General features: G+C 43.3%; 1 protein-coding gene across 1 annotated transcript; it reads right to left on the minus strand.

The window, feature by feature from the left end:
* On the minus strand, positions 1-8596 carry LOC149460987 (extracellular matrix protein 1-like). The gene is made up of 3 exons (XM_089678974.1): positions 8499-8596; positions 1935-2194; positions 1-369 (listed from the first exon to the last, which is right to left on the minus strand). Exons 1-3 carry the CDS (start codon positions 8545-8547, stop codon positions 226-228), a joined length of 453 nt encoding a protein of 150 aa, XP_089535100.1. The 5' UTR covers positions 8548-8596; the 3' UTR covers positions 1-225.
* Positions 8597-14033: the final 5437 nt, after the last annotated feature.

The following is a 14033-nucleotide window of genomic DNA, read 5'->3' on the forward strand; positions in this document are numbered from 1 at the left end:
TGGGACATTTAGAATTTATTTTCCAGCACGTTAGATAATAACGTATTATTGGGATATTTAGTTGTTTGAAAATCACATGTTCTTTGTATAGTATGTTCAGCAGCACTGTACTCCTTTAGAAGAATGGAGTTTATGGTGTGGGAACACAGGACAGTGCTGGCTAGCTTCTAATTGTCCTTGTTATCACTTTGTTATCCTTTTGCTGATTGTAGTCTTTTGCACTTATTAGGAAATGATGATGTAGTTGGGGTCTGGGGCGCCATCGCTGAAGCACTTCTTCTTCTCTGCACCAGTCTTCTTGCAGCAGTGGAAGGGACGGGTCATTGTTGTAAACTCTTCTGTGCAGAAATCATCCATGGCATTCTCCCACTAGAAGAGAGCAGATGGTTACATTGTTGCAGCTTAGACATAAGCATAGCCGTTTTTGGTCAGTCTTACTACAGTATGTATTCTTTTGAGAATTCATAAACTGATCCTTAATTTTTCTATTTTTATTTTATATACTGTATACATCATATGGCCATTTTTGGACACCTGGCTATATGTTGACACCCCTCCAAATTATTGTTTTTTTCTTTGTCTTGCCAGTGAAGGGTTCCATAAAAGCACGCAAACATGTTTTAGACAATTTTGCACCTCCAACCATGCAGTTGCGGTTTGAGGAAGGACCTTTTCTGTTCTAGCATGATTGCGCCCCTGTACACAAAGTCAACTCCATAAAGTACTGGAGTTTGGCATCGAGGAACTTCAGTGGCCTACACAGAGCCCTGACCTCAACCCTATTGATACATTTTTGGATAGATTGGAATGCCAGTTGTAGGCCAGGTCTCAATAGTACCCAACGTCACAAATGGCTGAGTGGACCCAAAGTCCCAAAGACGCATCCCAAAATTTTGTGGAAACCACAGAAGTGTGAGATAGCCCTGTTTCTCCTTGGAAACAAGGAGGGTTGTGCCCACTTTTGGAACGCATTATACAATCTTTGCATAACGAGTACTATTGAGAGCCAGGTCTCAATAGTAACCAACCTCATAAATGGCTGAGTGGACCAAACGGCACTCCCCAACATCCTGAGGAAACCTTCACAGAAGTGCGAGGTCTGTTCATTAGATAGCCCGATTTCTCCTTGGAGATAAGGAGGGGTGTGGCCACTTCTGGAATGCATTATACAGTCTTCGTATAATGAGTACTATTGTGAGCCAGGTCTCAACAGTACTCAACCTCACAAATGGTTGAATGGACCCAACAACATACCCCAACATCCTGTGGACACCTTCACAGAAGTGTGAGGGCTGTTAGTCAGCCCTGTTTCTCCTTGGAGATAAGAAGGGGTGTGACCACTTCTAGGACTCATTATACAATCTTTGTAATCTGATCTCCCTGCTCTTCAGGTTATTTTATGCTGCCACCTGCTGACTACAGATGGTAAATATGAAATATATTTACCTGAATAGCATGAAATATTTACAGTTGTCAATAGAAAGACACCACTAAGCAACATGAATGGAAAAAGGATGCATATATCATAATCCTAGCATTAGAGAAATGCATGATGATGTGAAAAAACAAATCTTTTCATATCTGTAACTGTTTGGCACGTGTGCAGAAATGTCAACTTTAGCGATTTGGTTTGGGCTTGCTCACCCTTCTACATGTTCATCTTTCATATAGGTGAAGGTAAAATTCTCCCATAATTCAAGGTCAAGAAACTTCTTGATTTATTTGAGGCATTATTTAGATGTGCCAGATTTTCATGTGCGGTAAATATACCAGCGCCATATTGACATGGTGGACAATTCATGTAACATTTTTGTTGCTTAAATGGTTTTGTGCTAAAAAAAAATAAAAAATTTGCTTTATGGCCCTACTGGCGCTAGAAACTAGCCATGTCTGCCTGTTTGTGGAATATGAGGATGAACATAATGGAAACTTACCACTGTCAGTGCGCAGCGCAGTTTATTGTCAGACTCACTGCAGCACCTGGCATATCCCTCCTCCACACTGTTCATGGCGCTCCATTGTCTGCTGAGGTGAGTGAATCCCGACTGGGGAAGGTCCTCGTCACTGTATGTCACTATTCTTCGGGTTTTCTTGCAGATATTGTCAATATTGTTTTCAGTGGGTTTCCCTGGCGGAAACAATTTCAGGATGCCTTGAAAGCCTGGCTTACCCTGGACCAGGTGAGGAAGGTCAACTACGAGAAGACACAAGGGATATTAAGGGCAATCACAATATATGAATACCAGTGGAATACTAACACAAAGTAATATGAATATATTACCATTAAACTATTTCATCTGCGGGTCGAATGGTTTTCAATCATTCAATTAAGTGAATCATGAAAATAATGAATTATGGCCACTAGATGGAGCTGTCGATCATAGTAAATATGTATTTATTTTTTATGATCTCCGGCTCCATCTAGTGGCCTCAATGCAGTATTAACCTAATTCACTCAATCCTGTATGAATCACAAACATATGACCTGGAGAGAAAATGGATAATAACATTCGTTTTTTCCAACATTTGCACAGAATAAATGGACATGCAGTTTCACAGGATGACCAACACAATTTTTTGTTTTTTCTTTTACAAATACACCCTTAAGGATTCTCACATCAACATGGTGGGGGGCTCCAAGGTTTATGGCTGATGTGGAGAAAGCAAACTTTTTTATTTTCCCAAAATCTTGTCCTGTTCTAGGTCCAAGACCCTGGAGGCATTGTAGAGCCCTGGATGGGATAAAGCCTTCATTTGTAGTTTCATATCTTTCCTGGTAGGCAAACCTTATTATTGGGCTACTTTCATGAGATCAGTCTGATCAGATCCACCTGTCACTTTTTCAGGTGGACTTGATTGGATGGTCCATTTACCACTATGGAAAGGTGACTTACGTCCGTTTACACCCGCCCTCCTCAAGAACCAATATGGTACGCAAAAAAAGAAAGGGGATCTGTTCTCTTTATTTAGGCAGATTGGATGGTAGTCGGGTGAAAATGGACAGTGGAGTCTGTTTACACCTGACTCCCCATAGAGCAGAGCAGCCTTTGTCCGTGTCCGCTCTGCATAAAGTAGACACAGATGTGTCATCCACCCACTCTGCTCCAATCATCAGGGGATCTGTGAGCAGATCCCCTGCTGATTGGGATGGAGTCTGGCCCATCTGAAAGGGGCCTTAGTCTCAGCTGGCCTCCATATACACAGGCCTCCATGTATGTGAGCTGACTGATGCTCAGGGCTCTCTCTATAAAGGCTGAAAAAAAAGGTACGTGTGCTGCCGCCTTGTTTTGGGGAACCCATTAGGAGACACCCTGCTAATCAGGAACTGACCTGAGTTTAGATATTGGCTCACAAGATGATTTTTCATTTTCTGCTATGGACTTGGTGTATAAAGTCCACCTGCATTGAAATGTATTTGTTTGCTGCCTGGCTGAATACACATGCAGGTCAAACCTGCTTGGATTGTTCCTGGGTGCCAGCTGAGACTGCCCCCCTACAATATCCAGTGATAGGTTCATAGTGATCTTGGGGTAGTCACATATTTTAAAGTACTTGTAAAGGCTCAAGGTTTATTATCTTCATGCACGAAGGTAGAAAACCTGTGTGCAGCAGCCCCCCCTAACACTTACCTGAGCCCCATTCTGATCCAGCTGATTGGCTGAGGCAGCAGCAGGAGACACTGGCTCCCACTGCTGTCAATCACAGCCAGTGAGCCAATCAGGAGAAGGAGAGGATGGGGCCAAGCAGCGGCTCTGTGTATGAATGGACACACAGAGCTGTGGCTCGGGAGCAGGGCTGCTGTTAGAAACCACAATAGAATACAGTCAACTTGACAGGGCCCCCCAAACCATGGGGCCCCATACAGCTGACCTGACAAGCCCCCCCCCCCATTCCCACAAAAAACACAGTTTATTAGGCTTCAATTATGAATGAACACAGTGATCGATTGGTACCAATTACTCATTGTGTTTGTTCAGGAAAGAAAGGGGCAGGTAAATGTGATATATGTATCAGACCCTTCCCCCACTCTCCATCCTGAAGGATTGTATGCAGCTGATGGGAATGAGAGGAGGGAAGCTGGCAACATTACAGGGGTGGGGGCAGCAGGGGAAAATGTATGGTGTACAGGGAGTTGGTGGGGGCACCAGGTTGGGGCAATTATTGTAACTGTTTCCCTGCGTGGCTCTCTCTCCAGCAGCTGAAAGCTGGCTTCTTCCTTCTCCCTCCCGCTAGCTTTCAGATGCAGCAGAGAGAGCCATACAGGGGATCGGTTCCAGTAATTGCTCCCTCACCGTGCCGCTCACTCTCCCTGCCCACATCTGATTCACCCAGCTGACTAGGCCCCTCTGCTGGTGGGCTCTGTACAGGAGGACTGGTGGTACCCCCTTATCCATGGCCCTGCTCAGGAGAGTGCCTGCTCGGGTGCCCCCATAGTAAGCAGACGAGAGGGAGGGGCCAGGAGTTGATTACTGCCAGTTGCTATACCCACCAGCAGTAATTCATTGTGTTCTGCCAGCTGGGAAGGCTCCCTGCGTTCCCACCCATGGTGGAATGAAAGAAAATTGGGTCATCTATGGGATACTTAAAACATAGTCCCCACTCTAACATGGGCAAAAAATTACTTCTTTTTGCAATTGAGTATTAAAGTGTAAAACTCTAACCATGACATCAGAGAGAAAATCTATGATGTCAACTATTGGATATACCTGTCCAGAAAGAGAAACCCTCTCCAAATATACCACAATAACCCAAAATACCCTGGAAGGATCGGGAGGCTCTCTCAGCAGAAAGCAATCAGCAGTGAAGGGTCTACCGGAGGTTAGGACATCAGAGTCCCTGATTGTTACTCAATGGGAGGTGAGAGAGTTCTTGCAGAAAAATCTTCTTTGCTCCCTATTGGTATTTTAAATGCACAATTGGAAGCTTTTTAATTGTTTAAAGCAGCCTTTCTCAACCTTTTCAATGCAGAGGAACCCTTGACATAACTTTCCAGTCTTGGAACCACGGCTAAAAACGACTGTATCTACAATTCATGATAGATTTGTGTGATGGTCAGAAGTAAGAATGCTCCTTATGGTGGTCATTGGGAAGAATTTCCCCCTTTACAGATTGCTAAAAGATCAATGGTGTCAGTGGGAACTCATCTGCAGGGCAGAAATTGCTCAAGGAACACCTAGCAACCTCTGGAGGAACCCTGGTTTAAAGGATAAGTTCACCCAACCCCCCCATTTTGAATGCGACCACATCATTCTGTGTATGGGAAAACTACAACTCCCCGCAGCCTTTGCAGCTGACAGCTTGTAGTTTTCAATGAACTACCAGGGCACTGTTGAGTTCTCTAGGTAGCTCATTGATCTTCCTATCACCCACCATTGTGGGTGCAATGCTGTACAGGTCCCTAACAAAAAAAAAAAAATAGTATAAGCAGATAAAGTGGACAATATATATCTATCTACTGTATATATGGTTAGCACTTGTGCCTGGCAGTACTCGGGTCGTCTGTTCGAACCAAACCACGGCACCACCTGCCTGTAATTTGCATGTTCTCCCTGTGCCTGCATGGGTTTCCTCTGGGTACTCCAGTTTCCTCCCACACTCCAAAGACATGCTGGTAGGTTGGCTCCTGTCTAAATTGGCCCTAGTATGTGTATGTATGAATGTGAGTTAGGAACCTTAGACTGTACTCCCCTTGAGGGTTAGGGACCTTAGATCGTACGCCCCTTGAGGGTTAGGGACCTTAGATTGTACGCTCCTTGAGGGTTAGGGACCTTAGATTGTACGCCCCTTGAGGGTTAGGGACCTTAGACTGTACGCCCCTTGAGGGTTAGGGACCTTAGATTGTACGCCCCTTGAGGGTTAGGGTCTGATGTGAATGTACAATATATATGTAAGGCGCTGCCTAAATTCATGGCGCTATATAACTACCTGTAATAAATAAATACATTTTATATACCGGTGTGTGTATATATATATATACATGTGTATTACATACAGTATTTGCTACGGCACACATACTCAATAAAGAATGGGCCCATGTGCTCACCAAAGCACGCAGTACATATAATCCAAAAAATAAGGCAGTGCTAAAGGGTCATGAAAGGTGAACACAGAGCGATGAAGTTTTATTTTGACATCTCAAAGACGCGCAAGTTTGTGCCTCATCGAAACATCAAAATATAACATCACCATTGTTCATCTTTCAAGCCCCATAAGTGCTGCTTTATCTTTGGGATTTTATGTGCTGCATGCTTTGGTGAGCACCTGGGCCCATTCTCTATTGGGTAAGTGTGCCGAAACAAATGCTATTATATATATAAAACATGCACTTTAACTGCTGATACTGTCTAGCCTCTAAAATATATATATATATAAATATGTATAGCATTAAGCAAGCTCTGACCCTTGTATGACTTATCAGTATATATTTATATGTATGTATATATAGATATGTATAACAGAGCAGAGAGACGATATAAAAAGTACAGAGCAATTTGGATCTAAAAGGTTTTAGATGTCACTGGTGTTACTTGAGTAGCCAGAGATGAGGTTGTTATGGTGAGTACAAAGCTAAAATCAGGTTGGTTAGGTAAGTAAAAAGTGGAGATAAGGTAAGTAAAAAAAACAAAAATATAAAACTTTTCCCTTTCACAAATAAATAACAATAAAATAAAAATAGAAATACAACCAACATAAAAAAAAAAAACAAAAAACATAAAAATTGTCCAAAATATCAAAATATCCAAAATTCAAAAATAGTCCCCACAGGTGTAAATAATGATTTTTCTTTCTTCTTTCATCAGGATTTGCGGGTATTGAGAAGGAGTTTTTTGATGAGAGTACACCTCAAAAAGAAAAAACTTGACATAGTGTCATACCTTTTAAATAATACAACACACGTGCCACTCACTGTGCAGCATGCAAAAATCTTTATATATGTGTATACTCTATAGAGGAGTATCTATACACATGCAAATATTCTATAGTGAATATAGATATAAGTGAAACACACTCACAAAAAATAGTGTCATAAACACAATGTGTAAAAGCAACTCCAACTTATCACTGCAAGTGTGTATCTCCACACCCTGATACACACTTGCAGTGATAATATTTTTGAATTTTGGATATTTTGATATTTTGGACAATTTTTATGTTTTTTATGTTTTTTGTTTTTTTTTTATGTTGGTTGTATTTCTATTTTTATTTTATTGTTATTTATTTGTGAAAGGGAAAAGTTTTATATTTTTGTTTAATTAGCCTTCAAGGGTGGAGGTGGATAACTTTTCTGGGGTATTATAGGGTGATTTGTTGCTGTGTATAAATATAAAGGTAAGTAAAAAGCAGAGATGAAGTTGGTAAGAGAAGTACAAAGCAGAGATGAGGTTGGTAAGGGAAGTATAAAGCAGAGATGAGGTTCGTAAGGTAAGTACAAAGCAGAGATGAGGTTGGTAAGGGAAGTATAAAGCAGAGATGAGGTTGGTAAGGGAAGTATAAAGCAGAGATGAGGTTCGTAAGGTAAGTATAAAGCAGAGATGAGGTTGGTAAGGGAAGTACAAAGCAGAGATGAAGTTGGTAAGGGAAGTATAAAGCAGAGATGAGGTTGGTAAGGGAAGTATAAAGCAGAGATGAGGTTGGTAAGGGAAGTATAAAGCAGAGATGAGGTTCCTAAGGTAAGTACAAAGCAGAGATGAGGTTCGTAAGAGAAGTACAAAGCAGAGATGAGGTTCCTAAGGTAAGTACAAAGCAGAGATGAGGTTCGTAAGGTAAGTACAAAGCGGCGATAAGGTTGGTAAAGTTAGTACAAAGCAGAGATGAGGTTGGTAAGGCAAGTACAAAGTGGAGATGAGGTTGGTAAGGTAAGTACAAAGCGGTGATGAGGTTGGTAAGGCTAGTACAAAGCGGAGATGAGGTTGGTAAGGTAAGTACAAAGCAGAGATGAGGTTTGTAAGGTTAGTACAAAGCGGAGATGAGGTTGGTAAGGTAAGTACAAAGCAGAGATGAGGTTTGTAAGGTTAGCACAAAGCGGAGATGAGGTTGGTAAGGTTAGTACAAAGCGGAGATGAGGTTGGTAAGGGAAGTACAAAGCGGAGATAAGGTTGGTAAGGTTAGTACAAAGCGGAGATGAGGTTGGTAAAGGAAGTACAAAGCGGACATGAGGTTGGTAAGGTTAGTACAAAGCGGAGATGAGGTTGGTAAGGGAAGTACAAAGCGGAGATAAGGTTGGTAAGGTTAGTACAAAGCGGAGATGAGGTTGGTAAGGTTAGTACAAAGCGGAGATAAGGTTGGTAAGGTTAGTACAAAGCGGAGATAAGGTTGGTAAGGTTAGTACAAAGCGGAGATGAGGTTGGTAAGGTTAGTACAAAGCGGAGATGAGGTTGGTAAGGTTAGTACAAAGCGGAGACGAGGTTGTAAGGTAAGTACGAGAGGAGATGAGGTTGGTAAGGGAAGTACAAAGCGGAGATGAGGTTTGTATGGGAAGCACAAATTGGAGGTCTTACCTGCACAGGCCAGGCACAGGAGGCTGATCCACAATACACGAGGAGTCATGGTTGCAGAGTGAGTGTGTCCCTGGGCTCTCCTCCGAATATAAACTCTCAGATCCTCCCACACAGTGTGACTCATGGACGGTGCTCCTCCCCATCTTCTCATCACACAGGTAGTGCTCTCAGCATGTTGATTTTGGATGGCTATCTGAGATGATATTATGATTTAGAAAAAACAAAACCCCACTGTGAAGTGTTTGTAGCAAGTCCAAGATTCCCTTTATTCAAGAAGAGGGGAACGTCAGGGGGAAATCCCCATTATTTTCACTGATGGTGAATATTCCCCAAAAAGAGGGGAACGTCAGGGGAAATCCCCATTATTTTCACTGATGGTGAATATTCCCCAAAAGAGGGGAACGTCAGGGGGAAATCCCCATTATTTTCACTGATGGTGAATATTACCCAACAAGAGGGGAAAGTCGGGGTGAAATCCCCATTATTTTCACTGATGGTGAATATTAGACAACAAGAGGGGAAGTCGGGGGGGAAATCCCCATTATTATCACTGATGGTGAATATTAGACAACAAGAGGGGAAAGTCGGGGGGAAATCCCCATTATTTTCACTGATGGTGAATATTACCCAACAAGAGGGGAAAGTCGGGGGGGAAATCCCCATTATTTTCACTGATGGTGAATATTACCCAACAAGGTTATGCAGAATTCTGCAATCCCAGACCACAAACGGCGACATGACCCAGCAAATCCCTATTCCTGACACAGGACAGGTTCATAGGAAATGTAGAACGGGGTTTCTCCATATTTTCACTTTTTTATTATGTAGACGTTCCAAAATTCCATGGAATCGCTGACAAGTGTGGAGCTCTCCAGGCCGATACTGGCAGAGGGAGGAGGTCACTTCTCAACACATTTCCCAGACATACAGGACGTTTCCAAAAACTGTCAATATCCTTACTCTCCAAGAAAGAATCCGTACACATCCACTACCTAATGGCCCTGTAATCTATTTTTCATGTATTATTGTTATTTTATTATTATTATACAGGATTTATATAGCACCAACAGTTTGCTCAGCGCTTTACAATATAATGGGAGACAATACAGCAGCAATACAAGAGGGTTAGGAGGGCCATTTAGTCATTTCTTAGTGTGTTTTTCTGCCTCATGTAATGTCTTTCGTGAGCTCCCCTCCTTTCTCCCCCTCCCTTCTGTTTGTTTGCAGTGCATGTTCATTGTAGCTATGTACACTGCGCTATGCACACTACAAATCCCATAGTGGGGATGGGACTTTATGGAGGAAGATTTCCCTTCCCCCGCTCTCCCCTATGTGTCTTTTTTTTCTTCAATAAAGCTCTGGGAGTGTAAACTCTTTCCCCACCTTATCCTTCCTCACCACCCCCCCCCCCCCCATCATACCTGAGGCTTTTTGAAGTGTACTTTTTATTGTGGTGCCATGCAGGGCGGGGGGCCAGCTCAGGCATTGCACGGCTGGCATTGCACCACTAGGTATTTTGTTGCTACCTTTGGAGCCACACAAGTCCTCATTCACATGGGGTGTATGCAACTGTGCCCCATGTGAGGGCCATGAATACCTGAACAGGTGTTCCATGCATCCCCATGCAGGCAGTCCCATTCATGTCAATTGGGACGCAGCGTCTGCACAGACACAGCCGCTGCTCCCAATGTGACATCCATGCGGGTGCATGGCCCTGAACCATGGAGAACGAATGTAGCCTACTACAGCGATTTCCAGCTTCCACAGGTATGGCACATACAAACTTACACTGGTTCAAGCAACATAGCGCATTGGGCAGCACAATGGCTAAATGGTTAGCACTTCCGCCTGGCAGTACTATAGTCATTGGTTCAAATCCCAACCACGACACCACCTTCCTGGAGTTTGCATGTTCTCCCTGTGCCTGCATGGGTTTCCTCCAGTTTCCTCCCACACTCCAAAGACATGCTGGTAGATGAATTGGATCCTGTCTAAATTGTCCCTAGTATGTGTATGTATGAATGTGAGTTAGGGACCTTAGATTGTACACCCCTTGAGGGTTAGGGACCTTAGATTGTATGCCCCTTGAGGGTTAGGGACCTTAGATTGTACACTCCTTGAGGGTTAGGGACCTTAGATTGTACGCCCCTTGAGGGTTAGGGACCTTAGATTGTACGCCCCTTGAGGGTTAGGGACCTTAGATTGTACGCCCCTTGAGGGTTAGGGACCTTAGATTGTACGCCCCCTGAGGGTTAAGGACCTTAGATTGTACGCCCCTTGAGGGTTAGGGACCTTAGATTGTACGCCCCTTGAGGGTTAGGGACCTTAGATTGTACGCCCCCTGAGGGTTAAGGACCTTAGATTGTACGCCCCCTGAGGGTTAAGGACCTTAGATTGTACGCCCCTTGAGGGTTAGGGACCTTAGATTGTACGCCCCTTGAGGGTTAGGGACTGATGTGAATGTACAAAATATATGCAAAGCGCTGCATACATTGATGGTGCTATAGAAGTACCTGAAATAAATAAATAAATACCTAGGCTTCAACTGTAATGACTGGTCTGCTTCAGATTGTATGTGATTGTTGTTGCCGTGAACATTTTTGTATTATATTCTTTGTATTATCACAAAGCCAAAATGATGGACGTCAGAGTCCGAGAGTTGTAACTGCTGCAATGTATAGTATAGGCTGGGCAAACATACATTATTATTATTATTATTATACAGTATTTATAAAGCGCCAATGGTTCGCTCAGCGCTGTATATTACAAAGGGGGACAGAACATGTGACAGAACAATAACAATACAATGCAAACCATGAGGGGATTGAGGGCCCTGCTCTTTCGAGCTTACAATAGGCCTTGTACACACGGTGAGAATATCGGACGAATGTTCGTTCGTTTTTTGGAGGGGGAGTTTTCATGATAGTCTCCTATCGAAAGTGAAGAGGTTACTAAAGTTACGTAAATTCTTGTACTACAGAATAAAAACTCGAAAGGGGTGTAATGTATTGTATTGTATTTTCAGACAAAAAATGTACCGAATAAACAAGAATCGTGTGATTTGGTATTGTACGAGAAAAATGTTTGTGTTTGTCCCTTTGCATAATTTCGGATGAAAGCTGCGTACTAACAATCAGATTATGGTATGATCGATTCAAAAGGGGGATTTTTCATACGATTTTCTGATCGTGTGTACTAGGCTTAAGGCAAGCCAGCAATCAGCACTGTCCTAACATTGTATTCAGCTTTGTAGACCACACCCCGTCAGGGGCGGACTGACCATTTGGAAACTCGGGCTGTTTGAAAATTTTTCTAACAGAAACAAAGAAACTTTTTTTTTCAAGTTTTTTGCACTTTTTTGTTTATAGCGCAAAAAGTAAAGTGCCCAGCGGCGATTAAATCCCACCAAAAGAAAGCTCTATTTGTGAGAAAAAAAGATAAAAATTTCATATGGGTACAATCTTGCATGACCGCGCAATTGTCATTCAAAGTGCGACAGCGCTGAAAGCTGAAAATTGGCCTGGTAAAGAAGGGGATATAAGTGCCCGGTAGGCAAGTGGTTAAAGAACTCTGATCCAAACAAAAGATTCCTCTGTAGGTTCTAAGGAGAGAGCAGTATACAGCCACCAATTAAATATAACAAAAGGCTGACTGTTGCATGAGCCCTGAGCCCTGCATTGGCAACTATGACATGGTGAGAAGGCAAGACCACACCGCTCATAAGCCGTGGCTGTGCTAGCAGCTTTTCATCAGCCCCTACTTCTGGGTTCACTAAATAGAAGACCGCAGTCCAGACCAAGTGACATTCCTTTCCAGGAATCGCCCCCAGCTCCAACCCTCTGTCTCTGATATTCAGAAGCAAGAGACCAGAGAGAACACCCAGCTGCTATGTAAGGGAGACTGTGATGTAGGAGGAGAGGGCTTTGACTGCAAGGGGAAATTGAGGACAATGAAGGGGGGGACTGAGGACAGTGATGGGGGAGGGAACTGCGATCTGGTCTAGCACAAACATGAGATTCAGAACACTACTAGAAGAATATTTTACCAACTGGACCTCCCTGAATTTTATTTCAAGACGCCTGCCCTACATTATTCTTACAGGAAGGTTTTTTCTGCAGTTACATTGGTGGTTATGTGGCCAGTGCAGATATGTGACCAGTGCAGAAGGTCCTCTTTGAGGGCTCATTCAGTTGAGCTGTGTTGATCCACACAAGGGCACAAAGAAAACAATTGCTATCTATGTGCCCGGTTCACACCACGACTTTCCAGGCAGCAGACGGCCAGCATGTTATTCTTTTTTGCTTTGCTGAACAAAAAGCCCATTTACAGAGATCAATAACCCAACCTGAATTTTTAACACACAATGGGTTTAGAGCAAGATCCCTTCTGATTGAAAATTCAGTCAAGGCAGTCCAATAAGAGAACAAGCCTCTAATTCAAAAAAAAAAAAAAAAAATTAAAGTTTATGTCCAGATTTACCCCTAAACCTCCCTCTAAAGCAGTGATCTCCAAACTGCGGCCCTTTGCTTGCTTTTATCTGACCCTTGGAGCACTACTTTATTCACTGACAGCAACAAAGGGGCACAATTCCTCCCAATGACACAAACAATGGGGCCCATTAACACCAGTGATGGGCCACGATTCCTCCCAATGACACAAACAATGGGGCCCAATAACACCAGTGACAGGGCACAGTTCTTCCAAGTGATAGGGCACAGGGGCGGACTGACCATTTGGAAACTCGGGCACTGCCCGGGGTCAGTAGGGGGCCCCATGAGATGCCCCTGGTACCTTTTTCATAGGCTTTTTTGAGTTTGGGCAAGGATACAGGGGCCCCATGATCCCCTATTGCCCGGGGGCCCCATGAGTTGTCAGTCCGCCCCTGCAACCTGGGTAATCCTATTCTATTCAGCCAGCATTGTCTGTTGTGTACAGGTGAGGTCTGCGGAATTGACTTCATTATAGTATCCCGCTTGATGTTGATGAAATGTATGGAGAGCACTCAGAGACCTGGAGCTGGCACAAAATAAACAGAGAAACAGGTTTGTAACAGGAGGATGGGAAATGTCTTCACCAGTAAGCCCGGGTCATCATGACTACTCATTAACGTACCTGGAAGGTCAATTATCCCGCGTGATCACTTCCAGGAACAATGGTTCTCATTCAGAAAAGCTGCCCATACATGAATTGAAATTCGGCCACTTCAGCAGGGACAGGCTGAATTTCGATTCATGTATGGGCAGGGTGGTTCAACAAAAGCCTGTCTCATGATCAACTTCTGTACAACCAGCCTGTCGCGTTTCCAGCATTCAATCACCAAAGGTGCTGATCAGTATATTCTGATGGTGGGGAAGTCCCATCACTGTCAGAATACAATAATTCTTTGGGGAGGATTTCCCCATCCACGTGTGTGGATGGGGGAATCAAATAATTTTTTTGTTCAACCTGCAGATGAACAAAAAGAAAAAAAAAAAAAAGACTAATCTATTGGCTGCCTTAAGTCATCCATGGGATTGAAAGTTTGCCGGTTCAGCA

The sequence above is a fragment of the Staurois parvus genome, unplaced genomic scaffold, assembly GCF_062004578.1.
Source record: "Staurois parvus isolate SC_StPar_1 unplaced genomic scaffold, SC_StPar_1.0 ptg000213l, whole genome shotgun sequence".
In the NCBI taxonomy this organism is placed as follows: domain Eukaryota; kingdom Metazoa; phylum Chordata; class Amphibia; order Anura; family Ranidae; genus Staurois; species Staurois parvus.

Bases quoted from the DNA above. Each gene is read 5' to 3' on its own strand.
- LOC149460987 (XM_089678974.1), bottom strand. From the start codon at position 8,547: ATGACTCCTCGTGTATTGTGGATCAGCCTCCTGTGCCTGGCCTGTGCA. The intron at 2,195-8,498 runs GTAAGACCTCCA...GTCTTCTCGTAG, and splicing joins CCTGTGCCTGGCCTGTGCAG to TTGACCTTCCTCACCTGGTC. The intron at 370-1,934 runs GTAAGTTTCCAT...GCTCTCTTCTAG, and splicing joins TGCGCTGCGCACTGACAGTG to TGGGAGAATGCCATGGATGA.